We start from the raw sequence: 21728 nt of genomic DNA on the forward strand, positions 1-21728 counted from the left end.
GATCAAATTTGCCTTGAAGAAGTGTCGATTTAACATAGGAATTTGAGGCCAGATTCTCAGCTGCTGTACACGAGCTGAGAATGTGAGCCTTGATTCATACATCGTGGGTTTTCTTGCAGGACAGATTCCTAGTGCTGTAAAAGGAATGGTTTGGTTCTGTGTCGCCCACTTCTTATAGTTTGATTCATTCACATTCTGATATGAATGCTACAAATGGACTTTATTTAGCATGCATCCCACTGCAAAATATGGCTCTTTTAAAACTAGGGCGGTCTCCCCAAACAAGTGCTCCTGCTTAGGCATGTTACACATGTTTGCAGGGGCAGGGAGGGATAGCTCAGTGGTTTGAGCATTGGCCTGCTAAACCCAATGTTGTGAGTTCAGTCCTTGAGGGGGCCATTTAGGGAACTGGGGTAAAAATCTGTCTGGGGATTGGTCCTACTTTGAGCAGGGGGTTGGACTAGATGACCTCCTGAGGTCCCTTCCAACCTTGATATTCTATGAAAGAATATAATAGCAACCCCATGGCTATGTACCAGTTGCTTATTTTAAAGGAATGAAATGTATTAAAGTCAGAGTGGGAGGGGACTAACCAATCTTATTGCTTATCCTACTTCCTTAACTTAGTGTTTTCCAAAGAAGAAATGATCCATGGAACGGATGCTGGTCAAATATTTATCCAGTGAGAAAATGGGCTCGGATAAAGCCGTTTGCTGCAGACAGATTCACGGGAGCTGAGGGGAACATCTTCCCACATGTTTATGTCCCTATCAAATATTAGTTAATATTGTTGCACGGTGCTGATCAGACAAGTTTGGCTGTTTAACCCATAAAGCCCCATGGCTCTTGTATTGTTGCAGTGAGGGTATAGAAAGACAAGTGATACCTAAAATAATGCCACAGTCTCAAAATTAAGGGTGGTTTGACTGGATCAATAATTCAGATTACCCACTCACTATGTGAAATGGATTGCTCAAGCAGAACAGTTGGGTAGATTGTTTTAGGATGAAATTCATCCCATGGCCCCCTGTAACCAAAACCACTGCCAATAATTTTTGACACTCCCTGATTTCCAGCCATGACATTTTCTCAGCCCTAATCTGCCTCAGCAAGCCAAGTCTCCTGGAACATGTGATTCATTTAAAATTCCAGCCCTCCCCAAGAGACCCCAGAGGGATGCGTATTGCTGAAAATGGTTGTGGAAAGTTGAGACCATATTTATTGAGCGATACCCAGGCACTACACTTCCCTTTTATTCCCAGAATCTCATAGTGGGTGATCAGCATGGCACTGATTTATTGTCTCTACATGTCTCAACAGGGGTGACCGTCATATTAGGAAATAGCTCCTGGCATACGGCCTGATCAAAAGCCCAATGAAGACTCCGATTGACTTTTGGTCAGGCCCATATTGATGAATACAATTAGGAATCTTCAATGAATGTGACAGGCCCTGTGTGTGGCATTTCAGCTGCACAAAAGCAGCACTTCGCTGTGAAGAATGGTTTTATAAATATACAGCTAGGGCTCCCAGATCACTTGCGTTTCAAGTTAATTGGGGAAACAATCTTATCAGAAAATGGCAGCCCGCTGTAGAAAAATCATGCTCTGGGCAGAGATAAGCACAGGGACACTCGGCTGACAAGTTCCTCACAAGATCTCTCTGACAAACAAAACGTGGTCCATGTTACGCAACAGGCGGCAGGGCTAAAATTCAGGAAAGCCTCCCTATCGCGGGAGGAGCTTCACTTTAACTGATTTCAAGGAGGTTAAGCCATGTTCACTAGAGCCAGGCAGAAGTTTTTGGATGGAACTTTTTTTGGTCAGAAAATGTCAATCCAATGAAAGCAAAACTTTTTGCGGGAATGTGCCAGTTTCAATCCAATTTGTGGGAAAGATTTCTCAGACCTAGGATGGAATTCCTGGTGAAAACCGGAGAGAGCGAGACCCACGCTAGAATAGCCAATAGCTTAATGGTTAGCGCACTTGGACTGGAACCCAAGTTCAGGTCTGGGCTTGCCTGATTCAGACCAGGGCCTTGAATCTGGGCCTCCCACATCACAGGGGCATGCTTGCTCTCTTTCTCAAAAAAACAACAAAAAAACAAAAACTTCCAAGGGTCTTGTTTTGTTCCAATATGGAAAAGGGAAAACAGTTTCCTCCCCAGCACTAGTGCTGTCCTGAATAGAGACAAGCTGAGAATTGCATCTGAGCACAGAGAGACTTAATGTGAACCTTCTTCACAATGAAGTGTATTGTGTTAGGAGGGACTGCTTGATGGCTGCATGCCTCCTTTTGGGGAGGAACATATGGAGCACATTGCTAGTAGGACGTACTTCAGAAACTGTTCTTTGAAAGGCAAAGCAAGCCATACGGGAACATGACCTTGGTGCTCGCACGAGGCATGTATGCAGTGGGGGAGTCACTGGTGCTCTCACACCAATAACTAATAAAATTAGCGATATTTTTATAGCTTTTCCAGCCTGCTCTAAAACAGCCCACACTTATGGCTTACCAGGGACTGGCTTTATTAACAAGGAAATGAAAACAAAAGTCACGCAAAATTCATGGCAAATACTCTTCCCCGGCTTGGCAGCTCCTAGGGTGAGATGAGGTTGTGTCACTTCACTCCAGAGTGTCACCCCCTCTCTCCTATCTGAGTAGGATAATGAGCCTGAGTCAGCAGAACCCACTTAACATTCCCCAGCGGGATCAATATCTGCTGGCAAGGTGAGAGTGTTTTCTGGAAAAGGATATGACCCTGCCCTGTTGGATATAGGGGAGGACACAGTCCCTCTGTGTGAAATACAAACCCCATTCTTCAGATCTGAGGGGCAAGAACAGGGGGAGGATTCCCTCTCCCGGGATCTGGTGGAGTGTGTCCCTCTCTGCACATTGCTCAGACGTCCTTTTGAGGAAGGATCAGTGCTTGGCTCAAAGTCAGAATAGCTATTGAGAGAGAGAGAGCGCAGATTCAGAAACAAAGATTCATAGATTCCAAGGACTGTAGTGACCATCTAGCCTGACCTCCTGTCTAACAGAGGCCAGAGAACATCCGCAGAGCAATTTCTAGAGCAGAGCTTTTTGAAAAACATCCAATCTGGATTTTAAAATTGCCAGAGTTGGAGACTCCACCACAGCCCTTTGTAACTTGTTCCAGTGCTAATTGTCCTCACTGTTAGTAAGTCCTGGAGCAAGAGGCAGTATGTCTGTCAATGGACCTGATTGCATTTTTCCAGTCTTAATTGTGCATTAACATTAGTTTTTCTTCATAGAATATGTGTACATTTCACCTCCATATTCAGCCCCCTTTCTGTTGCAAAGTCTCAGCCTGGGAAGTAAAATTAATTTTCTTTCTTCTGTCCTTTTGATGTATTCCACCAGCGTATTTATTACCTGTCCCTGGAATTCTACATGGGCCGCACCCTGCAGAATACAATGGTGAACTTGGGTATGCAGAATGTCTGTGATGAAGCCATTTACCAGGTAAATTTCTCTGGCAAGTCCTGGTTAGAGTTGAGCAAAGCTTTTTTGCCAAGATTTGTTTAGAAAGAAAATTGATTTTTGACAAAATTAATTTTTTTAAGTCGTGTCTGCTTCCTATGGAAAATTTTGATTTTTTTCCATCAAAAGCCGAACTTCTATAAATGAAAGTATTTCCTCCTGGGAGTTGTGATTTGGTTTTCTCATGTCCCCATTCTCCTAAATGGGCTGTGCTCCCCACCCAGACACATTTCCCATAATGCACTATAGCTAAGGATTCCCATGATGCAACTTACTGCTTTCACCAGGAGAGGCGATCACGGTGCATAGTGGGAAATGTAGTGTGACAAGGGAGCTGAGCCTGGAGAGGAGAATGGGAACATGAGAGGCGTTTCCTACAACTCCCAAGAGGCACCACCACAGCATTTCCTAGTAGAAATATTTCAGGTTTTGGTTTTAAAAAAAAAAAAATGCTTTCAGTTTGTCACTGAAAAGTCAGTTTTCTGTAGAAAACTTAACAAAAAGTATGTGTGTTTTCATTTTCGTAACGTTTCCCCGGAAGAAAGCCCATTTTCCAACCAGCTCCCTTCCCCATTTTCTCTTAGCATCAGTTGGGACCCACAGGGTCTGATGAAGCTCTGACAAGACAGTGGCAAAGCACTCATCCATTTCAGTGATGCAGCTGGATAATGGTTTGGGGCTTGATCCTGCAAGGCATTGAGCACTTTGCACTCGACAGTGAAATGTTTAGACGTGCTTAACTACAAACACACTCATATAGTCCCACGTAGAGCTGGTCAAAACCAGTGAAATGTGAATGAAAATGTTCATGACTTTTTTTTTTAATTGATTTTTCAAAAGTTGGTCAAATATTTTCAATTTTCAACCAGCTCTATGACTTGTCAGAAAAGTGAAAAACTTCTCATTAAAATGTTGGTACTTTTGGGGGTGGAGGGGAAGTTGGTCAAAGGTCGTTATTCTGATGGAAAAAAATAACCAAAAAATTGGAAACAGAAACATTTCAGTGAATGCCAGTGCAGTCAATGGGACACCCGCAACAAAACGTTATTCACACAAATGCAGCTCGGAGATCAGGGCCTGTCGTGGCACATTTAGCATGATGCGATTTTGGTAATAAAAACTTCTCCTAAGAACTCATGTTTTTTGTCACTCTGGCCTGAAAACCCGGCCTTTTTAAGGTGTCGCTTTCTCCCAGGCCTGCTGCCTGGGAGCTCACAAAAGTCACTCTCTGAATCCAGGCTGCCTGTATGTCCCCCAGCAGGCCTGGCTCTGAGTCACATGCTCCCATCACATGACCCTTGGACTCCTTCCCTTCAGCAGGGGGAGTTTCAAGGGTTGCCAGCCCTCTAGGATTGTCCTGGAGTCTCCAGGAATTAAAGATTAACTTTTAATTAAAGATGATGTCATGTGATGAAACCTCAAGGAATATGTCCAATCAGAATTGGTAACCCCAGCTACACCTAGCACAGGTGAGGCTGAGCCCCAGGACTCTTAAAGGGCCGTCTTGCCCCGTGACAATCCCCTTCAAAAGCTTTCTGCCCCTTACGCCAATGTACTCAGCCAGTGTAAATGTATCGCACCTGTTTAAATGTCCTGCTCCAGGGCTTTTGCCTGGGACCATGCACCTGTTATCTGGGTCACTCTGAAGAGCCTGTCTAAAGCCAGAATATTAGCCACCCAGCGGGGGCTCTGGTACACGTGCAGCCATTGATCAGTGGGAGCTGAGGCCTCTCATTTACACCACTGTAACTCCACTGGCCTCAGTGTATTTACTCGTACTTTACACCAGGGTGAGTGAGAGGAGACTCAGGCCAAGGTTTGAAGTCCCACTGGGAGGCTTTCTGCTGAGTCCGCTGGGTGTTGGAGCCAGCCTGCAGAGCCCAGACACTGCTGCAGCCTGCTCCAGGGCGCGAATACCTCTGGGAATCGGGCCGTAGAGCCTACGCATTGTGGCAGTTTGTTACGAAGTGTTTGAGAGCTGGGCGTGGTGTAGCCCTGTGCAAAGCAGGCCTTCTTGGGGCTGGAAACATCGTAAGGGAAGGAAAATGGAGCAGTCCCTCTTCTTATCCTCTCCCACAGTTAGGCAGTGCTTCTGTAACAGACCCACTTTCCATTGAAGACTGACTGCTTTACACTGAGACCCTCCCTGACAGGTCTGTTTACTGGGTCCTGCCTCAGCGCGGGAGGCTGGACAAGATGGGCTCTTCTAGCCCCACATTTCTATGAGTCTGTCATTCCTGTGACCCGAATCTCCGCCCGACTCCACTCCGACTCCCACCAGGTTCCCTGGAGTTGCCTCTGCCAGAAGAGAACTTGTGTGGAGGGGGAACCAGGCAGGAGCCTGTCCAAACACTGGGGCAGGCAGGGAAATGCTCATAGTTGTCCTGTATCCTCACAAGCGTCCTCGGTATGTCACGGAGCAGGGCAGCGGCCTGACCCTTCCCTCCAGAGCTGACAGCCTAACCAGACAGAACAAACAGAGAATCAGGAATGGGGATGTAACACAGCATGTGGCCCATGTCTTATTAGCATCACTGTTTGCTCGCTCTCTTTAATTCCTCCCCCTTTTGCCATCGGTAACCAAAGCAAACGGCTTGTGCAAAGCTCATTAATTTTACAGCATCCTGAAGTTTCCATCTAATCTACTCACGTTCGGTCTAATGTTATTGCTCCCTTGAAAGTACCGTGACTCATGAAAGCTAGTGACTTTGGCAGAGGCCCCAGTATGCTGTGTCCTTGAAGCAAGTCTGATAGCTTGAAATGTGTGCGTGTATCATCCAGCTCGTTAAAGATTCAAGAGGCTGGGCTTGGCTTAAGGATATTTTTGTTTCAGTGGTTGTTGATCGGAACAAAGTTTTTGTGATGGAAAACAGTTGCTGCAGGATCTGTCTGCAGAGTGGGATGTTCAGGCTGCCAGTAACACAATACATGGCAGTGGGAGGAGAGTCCACGAGGAATAAACTCGAAACCTCTTCATGCTGTTGCTGTAGCTTCCTCTGCTAGTAACAGGGGACTTCGGCCCCGATCCTGCTCGTGGCTCTTGCACATGGAGCCGAACTGGGACTCTGCCCACACTGAGGTCATTCCGGGATCAGGGCCTTGTCACATAGGCCCTCAGTCTCCTTTCGCTACCTTGCCTTTGCTCACAACTCACAACTCCGCTCAGTAAAGCCCCCTGGAAATTAAAGCCAACAAGCCGAGGTAGCGTGACTTGGAGAGATGTTGAACGATACATCCCTGGGCTGGCCCTGCTGAAGGAGGAGACACTTTGACCGCATCTACACACACAAGTTGTACAGGAACAGCTATAACTATTCTGGTATAGCTGTTCCTGTACAACCCCTCTAGTGCGGACGCTGTTATACCGGTATAAATGTGCTTCTAGTTGTTAGCTGCATGCCCGTATGGCGTGTAACGGTGTCCACACTAGGGGTTGTACTGGCATAACGGTAAAAAAAAAAAAAAATTACACCCAAAATTACTTTCTTGGACTTGTTCAAAAACCATATGTTGATAAGTGTCTCTGACCGACGCTAGAGTTCTTCACTGCTGTCACTCCCCGTAAAAGGGGTAATAGGGCAGAGGCTGAATGTTTGTTAATACTTGGCACTTTACTACTTAAAACAATCTACTGATAATTCCTAATTAATACACATAATGCTCCCCTAAAGGAAGTATTATCATCCCCTTCTTACAGACGGGAAACTGAGGCACAGGGAGTTGGAGTGACTTGCTCGAGGTCAGTGATGGAGCTGGGAATAGATCCCCAGGTTCCCTGAGTCCTAGCCTAGCGGTCTAACCACTTCCTCCCTAGGAAGGGCTCTGAGATCCTTGGCTGACAAGTGGTTTACATCTGTGTATTAGATCAGTGAGCTATTTCTGTATTTAAATGTAACTTAGTGGTGGTTCCTGTTTAGGAATGAAAAACAAATTCCAGGCTAAGTAAAGTGCAAGACTCGGGAGCTGCCAGGTGGAGTTGCTGTGACATCGGTAATAGGAAAGGCAGGCTGGATTTTGTGAGGAAATGTGTAATGACGTAATTCTTTCCCTCCCACCCACACCATTTACATCCCTTTAGAGGACAAAAAGTCTTTTAGGTCAACCAAAGGCTTGTCAACACACACAAGTTGTGCTGCTTTAAAAATACTGGTGTGGCTAACATGGTATCAGTGCCCTAGTGTGGACACAGTTATACCAGTATAAAAGTGCTTTATAGCAGTGCAGCTATTCCGTTATGGGAATAAGCTATACCAGTGCAAGGCACCTTTGTGCCAGTATGACTGCCTCCAGGCGAGGGATTATTATGGTAAAATAATCACACCCAGAATTGCTCCTCCATATGTGAACAGCAAACATGGCAGCTTCAGCTTCTGATCCCGCTCTGCTCTCGGTAACCAGCTAGCCCCAGATTTAAAGCAAATTTAAAGTGGAATTAGAAGAGATGATCGAAAACTAGGATTTCTGTCCTGCAGGAAATTCTAACAGTTAAACGTTTGTTTTCATACCGATTTGAAATACTGAAACTTCTGATGGAGTAGAAAGTTCTGAAAAAATCTCAATTCAGAAACATCAAAATGTTTTGTTTCAGGTCCACATTAATCTCTGCATCCCCCTGAGCCTGCTCTGTTGCCTCCTGGGAGTTGTAGTTCTGAGTTCTTTTTGCTCCCAGTCTTTCTTATGGGCCTTGTTCCCCCATTGGACTACATCTCCCATGATGCACTCTGGCAGATGCAGAGGTTAATGCCGTTCTGAAATGAAGCATTTTGTTTCCATTTTTCCCCATGGAAAATTCTGCCAAAACTGATCTTTTCCCACCGAAAATTTCAACTTTGACAAAACTCCATTTTCTGATGGGAAAACATCATCTTTGAAATTTTCAGCCAGCCCTAGGCATTAGTTTTAGTGATGGGAGTGGAGGCTTGGCCTTCCTGAGTGGCTGTGGAGGAGGGGGCGAAGGGGCGATTGATGCTAGGGGTAGGTCAGCGGACAGTTTTAGAAGGTCAGAAGCTGAAGCAGCCATATTTGTTGCTGGCTTTCAGCTGGGAAGTTCTGAGCCAGAACATTGGGGGACATTTCAACATAGCAGGAATAACTTGCAAGGTCAACCTGTGAGTTTAGCATTAATCATATTCTCGGCTAAGAAACTCCAGGACCCCAGAATCCTTCGAGGCTCAAGGTACAGTTACTAACCCGGGAAAGAAGGAGCATCCTCAAATCGTTATGCAAATAATCCAGCAGTATGATTTGTACTGTGATTGGCTGATTGCCATCCCTTCCTGGATTAGAGGTCTTTGTAGTTTTGAGGGTTGCCAGCCAGGAAGTGTTTGGTGTTTGATATAGCAAAGGAAACCTGCAGATCCTAATAAAAATGAGCTTGGAAGTGGAAAAGGGTCATTTGTCAGAGGAGTTAGATTGTCAGGGGGGAGAGAAGCCTGGGTGTGTGTTTTTTCTCCCCTTCGGAGGGCTGCAGGGAGGCCTGTCTCAGGGCTCTGTGGGGGTGATGCCCTGGCGCTGAAGTTGCTGCTTTCTCAACAGCTGGGTCTGGACTTGGAGGAGCTGGAAGAAATCGAAGAAGATGCTGGCCTGGGTAACGGAGGACTGGGTCGCCTGGCAGGTAATGCCCTGTTCTTTGTATTCCCAGTGATATCCTCTGCAGGGCGTGGCCTCGTGGCAGTGCTGGCCCCTGCCTTCCTTGATTAGCACCCCTCTACAAAGGGCAATTAACTGCATCTAACGACTGACCAGGCATGGTATAGGCACACCTGCCCAAGCTGGCTTCTAACACGTCTGGGCGAGCACTGGAGGAGGCCCAAGGCCTTGCCTACACTAACCCCGCCTCCCCCATTTGCCATCCTTGCTAACATGGGTGCAGCCCTAGTGTAGACAAGGTGCCAACATCTGCCTTCATTTTAGCTAGTGTGTCACCTCGGCCTGCTGCAGCGAGGTTACGTGACATGCTGGCTGACGTGCTGGGTCAGTCCACCCTAGTGCAGCTGCTGGAGCAGCCATGGGACGCTGAAAGCCCTGCTTTATCTCAGGGACAGCCTGGGACAAGGAGTTGGTTTAACTGGATTATAAAACAGCTTGATCCCCTCCAGGCCGTGCTACAGTCCGTTTTGCCCACAGCTGTGCTGAACCCACATTGGGACAGGACTATCCCCATTGCTGTTCAACACCCTGCATCAAGACCAGCTCTCGCTGCTCCCAGCCACCTTAGGGTGGGTTGTTATCCACGGAGTCCTGACACACACTTCTAGTGCTGTCGACACTAGTAAAAGTCACCCTTGGCGTCCCTTTATAAAGAGTAGCCTGCTAGCCCCAGCGCGCCCTTAGGAGGCACGTCTGGAATCACTATCCCCTTTCTGCATCACGCCCAAGCCTAAGGTCACTGTCCCCCCCCCGCCCCCCGGAGCATGGGAAAATGCCCCCCAGCGCCTAGTCTAGCCTCCAGTTGCACCTCCTGCTTCCCCTTGGAAGGAGGCAGCGGGGCTCAGATAGCCCCTAGCACCCATCTTTCTGGTGAGGGACAGGAGGGTGAAGCTGGGGCCCAGCCAGACCTGCCTACTGGTTAATGGCAAAAAACCAAAGACACAATAGTGCATGGGGGCATAGAAATACAAAGTGGTGCCCCCAAGCAGTTCTCCCACATCCGGCAATCCCACCCCCTCCCAGGTGCATGCATGTGTACACACACCCTATCCATTCTCCCAACAAATCCATCAGTTCCTCCCTCCGCACAAGCTCCTTGGAGAACAGATCAATCTCTGTCCCCTGCCCTCACAAATGGAACCCAATGGGGGTCAGATTCTTCCCCCCGGAGTGCCACTGCTCTGATGTTAGGGCAGCTGCTCCTTGGGACTGTTGCTCAGTCTAATCCAAAGTAGGCTAGAAATTCATCACACTCCCCCCTGCACACACACACCCCTCAGTCTTTTGGTTGTGCACAATTTTTGAAAAATTCTGAGTCCCAAAAAGGAAAAGCTGCTGATTATCTCGGGCCTGTAGCCCCGTGCAAGTCACAGGGCTGAGATGTGGACACGGGCGCAGGTCTCCTAGCTGGGATTCTGCAAGCCTGCTCCTAAGAGAGATCTTTCGCTTGCTGTTTCAGCTTGCTTCCTCGACTCCATGGCGACGCTGGGGCTGGCAGCCTATGGCTATGGGATCCGATACGAATTTGGCATATTTAATCAGAAGATTGTTGATGGCTGGCAGGTCTGTTGGTGGAGGAGTTCAGCATTCAGTTTGTCATGTTCCCTTGGATTGTTCTGACAATCGATTGTGGGTGGTATTGTCGTGCCTAACGGCCCAACGGAGAGCAGGCCCCTTTTACATGGTGCTCTGCAGACACGTAGGGTGAGGTCATCCCTGCCCCACAGAGCTTGCAGTCTGAATAGTCAGAGGGTGGAGAACCGAGGCCCAGGCAAATGAAGTGACTTGTCGGAGTTCACACACACCATCTGTGGCAGGGCTGGGAACAGAGCCCAAATCTCCAGAGTGCCTGTGCAGGGCCGGTCCCTCTGTGTATTGTGACGGACAGCAGCTCACATTACTGACCCAAATGATTGTGTCATTCATTTTTACTCACGCTGATCCTGCAAAGCCAGCGCAGTTATGGGGGAAAGGGCTGGATTCTTTGCTGGCGTGAGCAGCGCAACAAGCTGCAGAATCTTGACTCTGGCTGATGGTTCATGAGCAAAGGAAGCGCTTGACGGGCGTTCAGATCGCTGGTGGAGTCTGAAGGGTGACCAGGCGGACAGAGCCCTGTCCTTGTACTCTCAACTGTGCCCATTTGGCAGACGAATCAAGGAGGCACAGCAAACATGGACGCCCATGCTGCTGTCTAGAGTTACTGGCCAGATACTCGGCTGGTGTGAACGGAGCAGCTCCATGCAGTCAGTGGAGTGCATCGAGCTGCACCAGTGGGGGATCCGGCCATTAACGGTTAGGGTTTCAGGGAGGTTCGTGTGTCTCTTTTTAAAACTCCTTTTTTAAAGCTTGGGGTTTTTTTAAAAAATGTTAAAATGCCGATTACAAGACTCTCCTTCTTAGCAGAGATCTAGTTCGGGCCTGGCTAGAATAACCTCCCGTTGTTGGTATGTTTCAGGTGGAGGAAGCTGATGATTGGCTGCGCTATGGCAACCCCTGGGAAAAAGCCCGTCCTGAGTATATGCTTCCTGTGCATTTCTATGGCCGAGTGGAGCACACTGCAGAGGGCGTGAAGTGGCTTGATACTCAGGTATAAAGATCCCCACTCACTTTGGGAATGGTAGTGACATGCCCAGATGCAACTAGGGAGGGACCCTGGGCTGTCCAGAACTAAGTTTGAAGCTGGGTCTCTCATTAGAAACATGATTCCAGCCCCACTCCCGGCTTTGCCAACTCTAAATCAAACTGCCTACGGTTTCACACGATGATAATTTGCCAAGACAAATCAGACAGGCTGCAGTAACATACATAGCATCAAACTGTTCAGGGCCTGATTCTCCCTTTTACTTACACAGACTTCAGTGGAGCTACTCCAGATTTACACCAGTGCAGGTTGGTGGAGATTGAGAGTCATGGTGGGTGGTTTATTTTTCTTCCTTCAATTTGGAGCAAATCTTCCAACCCTTTTTTCAGGCTATGTATATCTCAAAGCCAGTGTGTGTGTGGAGATTTTTTATAGGATTTTTTCTGTGGCTTTAGATAGTCTGGAAGGTTTGAGTGGAGAAGATTAGTTGGTCGTTATTTGCAGTTGCTGGATATGTTCTTTTATCCTGTGTTTTGTTCAGCACCTTGCACATTTGGGCACTGAACCCGGAGTGGCGCTGACGGAAGTGAGAGCAGCTCTATGAAGATAGAAGCAGGAGGTGTTTAAAATGAGCCAAATGACCTAAACAACAGGGGTAAAAGTCCTGGCCCCATTGAACTCAATGGCAAAACTGCCATTGACTTCAGTGGGTCCAGAATTTCACACCTGGCTTGAAACGTTTGATTTCCGGGTGTTTTAATAAGTGTGAATTTCTAAGATCTGGTCTTTTAATCCAGAAGTTGCCAGATAACAGTGATTATTGGGTATAGTCCTGGGTGCTTTCCCAGAGAGGCACCTAACAGGGGCGAAGAGGAGTCTTCCTCCCATACTATTTACATACCACCTGCTGGACCAGAGTCTGGCCTCTCGTACATGCTCCCTAGACAAGAGGGAAGATGCTCAGGGGAGGTAAGGCCGGGAACAGGGAGACCTGGGCTCTGAATGTCTGCCCAAATTCCCTGTGTGAGGGTGGACTAGTCAGCTGATCTGTCTGTGCCTCAGTTTCCTCATCTCTAAGTTAGGGCTAATATACTAACCGATGTGAGTTCTGAGTGAGCCTTTCTGTTCTGGCTGCTGATGCTGCTCATTCTAGGTCTCTGCTGGTAAATAGGAAGGACCCAGTGGCTGAGTCACACAGCAGCATATGTTGCAGGGGAATGTGATGTGTGGGTGGAAATAAACATTAACTGATGGCCTGGCAGCATGGGACCAGATTTTCGAGTGCTCAGCTCCCAGATCTGGAGCTGGATTTTTCAAAAGGACTCGGCTCCTGATTAAGCACCTAAATAGATTTTCACAAATGCCAGCAGCACCCATTTGGCTAAGCATTGCCCCTCTGTCTCAGGAGCTAGCAAGAACAAAACCAGCCTTGCCTGGGAAGGAGCACCTGGGGCTGACAGTGTAACACAGCTCATTCAAGCTTCGTAACCGTCCTCCTTGGACCTCTTCTCCCAAATCCAGCCTCTGCCCCACACCCAGCGTCGGCCACGTTTCATACATTCCAAGGTTGGCATCAGGGCAGCCCTCCCTGCTGTGTAGAAGAAACTCCGGAGAGCTTTGCAGTGTAAAGCAGCATCAGAGATATGATCATGGTGTGGAATGGTCTGTCTGTGCCTGGGTACAGCAGCTCTGGTTCTGCAGTGACACGTCATCTGATATCTCAGTCTGTCTAGCTCAGGTCTCTGGGCAGCGTATTTCATCACTAGCAGCAGAGCAGCTCCTGGGGGTGTATTTCAGGGGATTTATCTCCATGGTACAGCTGGGAATTAAGGGACTGAGAGACTAAGTGACTTGTCCAGGGTCACGCAAGGACAGGGAATTGACCTCTCAGCCCAGTACACCAACCACAGCCCATCCTTTCTGTAGCTGAGCCCCCAGAACTCCTTGTTCATGATCTCTCACGGGTTTCCATAGCAAACTTGCTCAGCTTGCAGGTAAAAGGCTGGGCTGTCAGTGTGACCACTCTTTCCATTTGATTGCGAGGCTCAGGAAATTTGGTGCTTTCATTAAACCCCCAGCTCCTGGAGTCAGCTGGTTCTGCGAGACTCCTAGCTTTCATATAAAAAAGCAATAAGTGTCTAATCCTCATGGGAGTGGAGAAAAGCTTGAAAATCTGAATTCTGAAGGCTCAAATACCAGAAGGCAAATAAAGCAGAAGAGCCCAAGTGTGTTATTTGTACAACCTCATGATGTGTAAGCCAGGCCTGTGGTTATTGGGGGCTTGACTCATGATGGTTGAGCACTTGGAGCTGGGTCCCCACCCGGCTGTCATTCACAGCTGGGCCTAGTGGGTTCAAAATGCTCCGGTTCTGCTCCACTAGGGTCACCAAGGCAGAATTTATCCTGCAGCATCTTTCATGCTGGGGATGGCATGGGGGAGAGGGAAAGAAGGCAGCAGAACTCTGAGCCCAGCCGGAGACTTGCAAGCTGAAAGCTGCTGGCAGATCCCAACCCCAGCTTCCCAAGCTACCATTTCCGCAGCATCACAGTGCAGGGCAGAAGAGCACTTTACACGTGTCCCTGGCACAGTCGTTTGACGTAAGCGGTTCCTCTTTCTGTATCCTTCCCTGCAGTAAAATTGGAGCTCTGGGATTGGAAGAGTATCTGGAAACCACCCGATAGTGAGCTCTCTGGGCCCAGGTATCCTGTCCAGACAACAGGGCCCTGCCTCATGCCTCGGGTTCCTAGGCAGCACTGTAATACAAGCAAATAACAACTCACTACTGCTGCATTATGCTCCGAAGAGCAGATTCACACAGCTCTCAGCCGACAGCACATCTCCGTTACCATGGGCTCCCACGTAGAGGCCCCCATCCTGCAGATACTTCCGTGCTGCCACATGTAGCGCCGTACACTCGCCGTATTAAAGCTAAGCACGTGTTAAGTCTGTGCAGGGTCGGGACCTGCATTTGGGTGCCCTGCTGCCCTTTGCATCCCTTATTTTGGTTCCTCTTTGATGTGTAGAAGTCACCGTGTCCCACGTGTGCTGCTTGGCAGGTTTTGAGCCATGCAAATACTGACCTAGCGATGAGCTCTCCTGAACTCCAGGCAAGAGGAATTGGAGTCAGGACAATTTGGTGCTGACTGGGGAATCTCTGCTCAGGAAGCCTTCAGATTCCACATGATTTCCCAGCTCCAACTGAGCTGTTTCTGTGGCTGTCATGGGAACCTTCAGTCTCTCCCTGTGACCGTCTCTCCCTCACCCACTGTGCCAGGGGAAGGGAACTCACATGTTTCCCTGGAGTGTTCCTTGGGAGAATGTCCAAGGAGCACAGGGGGATACACCATTGCAAATCCTCCAACCCTGCAAGCACTTACAAACCTGCTTAACTTTAAGCACAAGCCCAACAGGATTATACTCACATGCTTAGAGGTAAGCGCGTACCTATGTCTTTGCAAGATCAAGGCCTAGATGGGTGTAGTTGTGATTGCAGGTTACTGCACCTGCAATAGCTCACGTGCGACCCTTACGTACAGGCCCTGTGGAATTTAGCCTGTACGTTTCAATAAACGTGGTTCTGGGGGACGGATGCTTAGAAATAGAGAACAAAAGCCTTTCTGTAGTGGTGGGTTTTACCCATCTATAGTAGAGATAGACTCGTATATTGAATCTGCAAGATGGTTTGAATGTTAATGGCCACTGAGGGTACATTTATTACATGTGAATGAATAATTAATAGATGTTTTAAAAAACTGGTTAAGCAGTTCTAAAGGTCAGCGATAGCACCTTTTACTGATGTGCTAGTTACTATCTGTACCACATGCTGCTTGGGTGCTGTTGCTACAAGAATAAGACTACGCTATGTCTCGCCATCACTTTCTAACCCTTTATGAACTATTGAGAAATGTGCCTATAATATAGAGCGTGACCATTATAGCAACCAATGGATTTTAGTTGGTGTGATCGTTAAATAAACCAGGAATTTTATTTCTCTGCTGTTCTCCCCCCCCCGCCCGCCCCGTGGTTTGGGTTGTTTTCTTGCCCATTTTGCACCCTGAGGACATCCTGTAGCTAACGGGAAGTGATTTATTCTCCTCTTACAGGTAGTTCTTGCCATGCCTTATGATACCCCCGTGCCAGGATACAAGAACAACACCGTTAACACAATGAGGCTGTGGTCTGCCAAGGCACCCAATGACTTCAACCTTCAGGAGTGTAAGTACTGTCTCTCTGCAGCCTCTGTTCATTGCTTAGCTTGGAATCTCGCTGGGGCAGGGAGTCTCTGGGGGCGGGAGTGTGCACAGCACCTGGCAGAGTGGGGCCCCGGGATACAACAACACACACTGTAAATGACACATAACACTCGGGGGTATATTTAAATCAGTCCTCCCACTTTGTTAGGGCAGGGCTGGCATCTCTGGCCAAAATAAAAATTGTTCTGAGACTTCAGCTGTCAGTTCTATTGGAGGGCAAGTGTGGAGCAATGAGGCCAGACTACCAGGTGTCACACGTCCCATGCCGCAGTCTGTATTGCCCAGCCCAGCCCGCATGCCTGTAGCGCCACTGGGACAGCAGGCATTGGGCTGAATGGGCCAGAAGCTGAAGTTCCACCTGTGGCTGCTAGAGGCCACCACTGAGCCTGCCTCAGGCTGCTGGTCTGCTTCCCTCTGGCTTCATGCTGCTGGAGGCTGCTGAGTGAGGAGCGGTGGTGGCAGGGGTGGGGCAGAAAACGAGCTCGGTGCCAGGCTGCTCCTGCCGGAGCCTGGAGCCTCAGGAAGTCCTCTTTCCCCTGCTGAGGGTCCCTAGCTCTCCTCCTAAACAGCACCTGCCTATCACAGCACCCACCCACCTGTCCGAGATACCCTACTGCTCACCTGCCCCAGACATTCCAGCACCCCCTGACTGCAGCTAGCCCCCCTTCACCCAGATACCCCAGGATCCCATCCACTAAACCTGGGCAGCTTCTAGCGACCCCTGTTCCCCTCCCACCTACCCACCCACCCCTGTTCCTGCCCAGCCTCAGAGCTACCAAGTTCTGTGCCGCTCCACCAGGCCCCTCCCCACCAGGGCTTGGGGCAGGATCTACTGACTGTAAGCCCAAATCTCTGAGATTATGCAAAGACTTTATAAATATGTAAATTGACTCTTCCAATAATTTGCATACTGTGTCATGTGGAGCTGCAGAAAACTTGGCAGGTGTGTGAAGACCAGGCCGTGCACTGGCATGAAACAGGAGTGATGCCTGGGGAATCGGGGCCTGGGGATGCCATTTTAACAGCCTGCTCTAAGCAAGCTTTCCTGCTCCCCCATCTCCCCCGCTGCACCTGGTCATCCAGTGCACCTCAGCACTGCTCATTGGCCAGTCCTGGATAAAACAGACCATGCAGAGACCTCCCGAAGCCAGCCCCATATTTCCCTGATTCTGTGAGGTCTCGGCTCTGCCAGAGACGCCCCCTGTGATCTTGGTTAAGTGATATGATCTCTCTGTGCCTCAGTTCCTCAGCTCTAAACTCCCACTCTTCATCTTGTCTGCTGAGTCTGTAACTCTTCGAGAGCGGGACTGACACTGTGTTATGTGCAGCTCAGCTCAAGGGACCTTGGCTCCAGGGGCAGTGGGATCAGGTCCTAGCTCCCTGCCTCCTTCCCTACTGTCGGTTGTATGAAGGACATGTGCCAAGGCATGTGTGTGTTAGGGGGTAAGGTAAATGTGTCATCCTAAGGGCTGTATGGCTCTGCGTGTTCTCTCTCCTCAGTTAATGTGGGCGATTATATCGAGGCTGTGTTGGATCGAAACCTGGCGGAAAACATCTCCCGAGTCCTGTATCCGAATGACAATGTGAGTGACCCCCTTCCCTACGCGCCTTCTCGCCCCTTGGGTGCATTGTGCCTCGCGACCATTCACCCGGGGCCAGAGCAGGAGTAGGGGCCATCTAGGGCCTGCCCCAAAGCCCACTGAAGTTGATCAGGGCTGTTCAACTGATCTCGGAGGCCCCCCAGCCGGTCAGACCGCACCTAGGTGGCAGTTAGTCACAGCAGGTGCGTTGCAGCGGCAGGATGCTAGCAAGAGCCAAGCTGATGCCAGGTCTTGTGTGTCTAGTTCTTCGAAGGGAAGGAGCTGCGGCTGAAGCAGGAATACTTCGTGGTAGCCGCCACCCTGCAGGACATCATTCGCCGTTTCAAGTCTTCCAATTTCGGCTCCCGAGACCCAGTCAGGACATGCTTCGAGACCTTCCCAGACAAGGTGAACCCCTGGCAGAGCCGTGACAGGTGCTGCTGCCGCAGGATCTGCCGCCATCGCCTCTCTCCATCACATCGCTCTCCAGAGCAGGCACTAGGGACCACATTCCCAAAGATTTAGGTGCTGAAATCCAGCCCCTACAGCTGCTTTCAAAATAGTGAACGTTTCTTGTGAAAAATGTGCCCCTTTTTCATTTGAATGTTTGGAAGCACGTATCAGAGGGGTAGCCGTGTTAGTCTGGATCTGTAAAAGCAGCAAAGAGTCCTGTGGCACCTTATAAACTAACAGATGTATCGGATCATGAGCTTTCATGGGTGAATACCCACTTCTCCGGATGCATCATGTTTACATCCAACGAAGTGGGTATTCACCCACGAAAGCTCATGATCCGATACGTCTGTTAGTCTATAAGGTGCCACAGGACTCTTTGCTGCTTTGGAAGCACATTGGCCAGCTCTGCTAGAGTCATTCATGGGCATCCATCCCTCCCCCGAGGCTTTGTGCACATCAGATAGTGATGGCCATAGATGCTGAATTAGCCCAGTAACTGCCTGTGGGGTTGTCTGCTCTACAGAGCACTGGCGGGTATAGCTGTGCTGGCAGAGCCTCTAGTGCAGACCTCGAGAGCCTGGAGTTCTGCTGACAGAGCTGCACCGCCTCCCGGATGTCAACAGAAGAGACGCTTGTTTCAGGATAGTTGTGTCTACCCGGAGCGTTTTGCTGGCATCGTGACGTCGGCTAGCCAGGGGGCGGGGGAGTTTCCACACTCAGCGCTGATGTAGCTATGTGGCAAAGGTGTGTAGTGTAGACTGGGTCTGGGACTGCCGTGGAGCGCAGGAGCATGTCCCCGCGAGTGCGTCTCACCTGGGAATGTCTCCGCTGCAGGTCGCCATTCAGCTGAACGACACTCACCCAGCACTTTCAATCCCGGAGCTCATGCGGATCCTGGTGGACGTGGAGAAAATGGAGTGGGAGAAGGTGAGTGGAAGGGGACAGAGCTGGGCTGTGCCTTTGTTCAGACCTTGCCTCGCCCACTCTTGCAGGAGGGTGGCTTGGCAGGACCCAGGAGAGCCTCATTTAACCCTTACTTTGATCCTCTCCCCAGCTGTGCCCCCTCCTCTGTGGGGCCTTTACTCTCCCATTCGAGCCCTCCTGTCTTCACTGCCTCTTGCTTCCTCTCTGCAGCAATGGGGGAGCTGCCCACAGCGGCCAGTGTCCCTCTTGACCATGTGTTCCCCAAGAGCTTCTTGCTCCGCAGTTTCTCCTGCTGTCTGATTTCCACCTCTCTTTCTGTTCTGCTGGGCCCTTTCCCGCCTCCCATAGAATCATAGAGTATCAGGGTTGGAAGGGACCTCAGGAGGTCATCTGGTCCAATCCCCTGCTCAAAGTAGGACCAACCCCAACTAAATCATCCCAGCCAGGGCTTTGTCCTGCCCACTCCATTTCCACTGCACTCACTTCTCCCACATCATCCCCCTCCTTCCCCACAGCTGGGTCCACTTTCTGCCCTGTTCCTCCCCCCTCCCAGGCTCTTTTCTGTAACTGGAATCCTGGTCACCCTCCTGTTGGGCAGGAAGTGCCCCCTGCCAGCACGCTTTGGCCAGGGCTGATGGGCAGAGACCTCATGGAGAAGAAGCAAAGTGACTTATTAGAAGGGGAGGCTGCTCTGGATAGGCCTGGCAGAGCTTTGGGAGGGCCCGGGGCTAATGAGGTTCAGAGTAAATTCATACAGCTCTTGATTGGAGCGCAGATTTGAACCTGGGGCTCTCACATCCCAGGTGAGGGCCAAGCCATTGGCCTATAGGGTGAGAGCCTTGGGGTATGTCTACACTGCAGTAAAACGCCCCTCCCCGCCCGTCGCCACTGACCAGGGCTGTAGAATTGCAGTGTAGATGCTCAGGCTGGAGCCTGGGCTCTGAGTTCCTGCTTGCTTGTGAGGTCCCCAATCCCAGGCTCCACCCTGAGCCCAGCCTCTGATCAAGGGCCTGAGGGTGTGCATGTGCACCTGACGCACCATTTTCCTGTCCCAGGGCAGGATGAAAACTCAACTCAAAATCTCGAAAATTTTTATGAACCAAAAATAAATAAATAAATGCAAATTCCAATTGGCCCAACAGAAATGTTTCCTTTCGCTTTTGACCTTTTAAATCTTGGGGTTTTTTACCTTTTTTTTTTTTTTTTTTTTTTTTTTTTTTTTTTTTTTGTATCTATATGAACAAAATGCAAACCATCATGAACTGAAATACGCACCNCTGTCCCAGGGCAGGATGAAAACTCAACTCAAAATCTCGAAAATTTTTATGAACCAAAAATAAATAAATAAATGCAAATTCCAATTGGCCCAACAGAAATGTTTCCTTTCGCTTTTTTCTTTTTATTTCTTGTAATTTTTTTTTTTTTTTTTTTTTTTTTTTTTTTTTTTTTTTTTTTTTTTTTAATAACAACTAAAAAATGCAAACCATCATGAACTGAAATACGCACCTTTCTAGGGTTTGAGATGATTAAAACGGGATCTTTCGACAGTGTCCAAAGTTTTGTTTCTTAAAAATGTTTGGGACCAGGGATTCATCGGAGCCGACCCCTTCCTGTTAGCAGGGCCATGAGTTGGCATTTTCTGATGGAAAAACATGTTGTTGCCCCCACCAAGCCGGTCTGGGCGCTGAAAGGTCGTTACTGTGCAGCGCTGTTAGAGAGACTGGCAGAATCTGGTGCTGTCAGTTCTCTGTGTGTCAGTGAGAGATTCCCTGTCTCTGGGCAATGCCACCCCTCTGCTCTGAGATGTTGTCACAGTCTGACGGTTTCAGGCCAGAAGGAACCAGCCACTGAGTTACTCAGATGGCCTGTCGCACCACCCGACAACCGAACTCCGAGCAGGGTGTCACATCCCAAAGCAGACTAGACAGTCGTGTGCCCCGGGCAGGGAACAGGAGGGACCTGGGGGAAGATTCCTTCCCCACCCCACGTATGGCGATCAGTTAGACCCTGAGGACCTGCGGGGGCTCCTAGTCTGACCTGTTGTTGAATTTCAGCCAGACGCCCCAGTAATGAGCCCAATGACGTCAGTTAGACTCAAGTGTCTGTCGTTTGATGTGAGCGTGTTTGTCCCTCCCCAGGCCTGGGAGGTCACAAAACGGACCTGCGCCTACACCAACCACACCGTGCTGCCCGAGGCCCTGGAGCGCTGGCCAGTCACCATGTTCGAGAAGCTGCTGCCGCGCCACCTGGAGATCATTTATACCATCAACCAAAGACATCTGGATGTGAGGGGCTCGGACTCGGGAACAGAAACTGGCCCCGGCTGAAAGGGACCTCGTCTCGTCCAGGTCCCACAGCCCAGGCCTGGCCTGTAGGACGTGGATCTGCTGTTCTCATCACGCTTCCCACAGACAAGTCTTTGCAGCTCAGTATCAGTGTCGCTCTGAGCTGCCGCTCCCTGCCAGGCAGTGGCTCTGCTGTCTCTTCCTGTGGCTACCCCGTACTGGGTGGTTTGGGATGCTGTGCTGGATTCTCAGTGGATAAATAGCGGTATTTAGCCTCCAGCACTGCCCGCCTGGTCCCTGTCGCCGTCAGGAAGGGAGTGGCTCATAAAGGCCCCTGTGGGTCCTTGGAGCCTTGTCTGCCTTTGAAAATACCCCCTAAAAATTTAAAGGTGGGGTGCACTTGCCCACAAGCAGCCCTAGGGGGCACTGTGACCCCGCTTCTGCTCCAAGGCCCCCCCCTTTGCTCCTCACTGGCACTGGGGGAGTGGCAGAGCAG

The 21728-nt window shown here is 49.5% G+C and overlaps 1 protein-coding gene across 1 annotated transcript in view; it reads left to right on the forward strand.

Annotated features, from left to right (window-relative positions):
- Positions 1 to 21728, forward strand: part of PYGB (glycogen phosphorylase B) — a 37670-nt gene that overhangs the window by 3232 nt on the left and 12710 nt on the right. The window contains exons 2-10 of the mRNA XM_032770565.2: positions 3384 to 3485; positions 9039 to 9117; positions 10612 to 10715; positions 11608 to 11739; positions 15838 to 15949; positions 17488 to 17570; positions 17832 to 17975; positions 18858 to 18950; positions 21086 to 21232. Of these exons, the coding sequence (XP_032626456.1) occupies positions 3384 to 3485; positions 9039 to 9117; positions 10612 to 10715; positions 11608 to 11739; positions 15838 to 15949; positions 17488 to 17570; positions 17832 to 17975; positions 18858 to 18950; positions 21086 to 21232 (996 nt within the window). The remainder of the gene's footprint in view (positions 1 to 3383; positions 3486 to 9038; positions 9118 to 10611; positions 10716 to 11607; positions 11740 to 15837; positions 15950 to 17487; positions 17571 to 17831; positions 17976 to 18857; positions 18951 to 21085; positions 21233 to 21728) is intronic.

Source organism: Chelonoidis abingdonii, chromosome 3, assembly GCF_003597395.2.
Source record: "Chelonoidis abingdonii isolate Lonesome George chromosome 3, CheloAbing_2.0, whole genome shotgun sequence".
In the NCBI taxonomy this organism is placed as follows: Eukaryota; Metazoa; Chordata; order Testudines; family Testudinidae; genus Chelonoidis; species Chelonoidis abingdonii.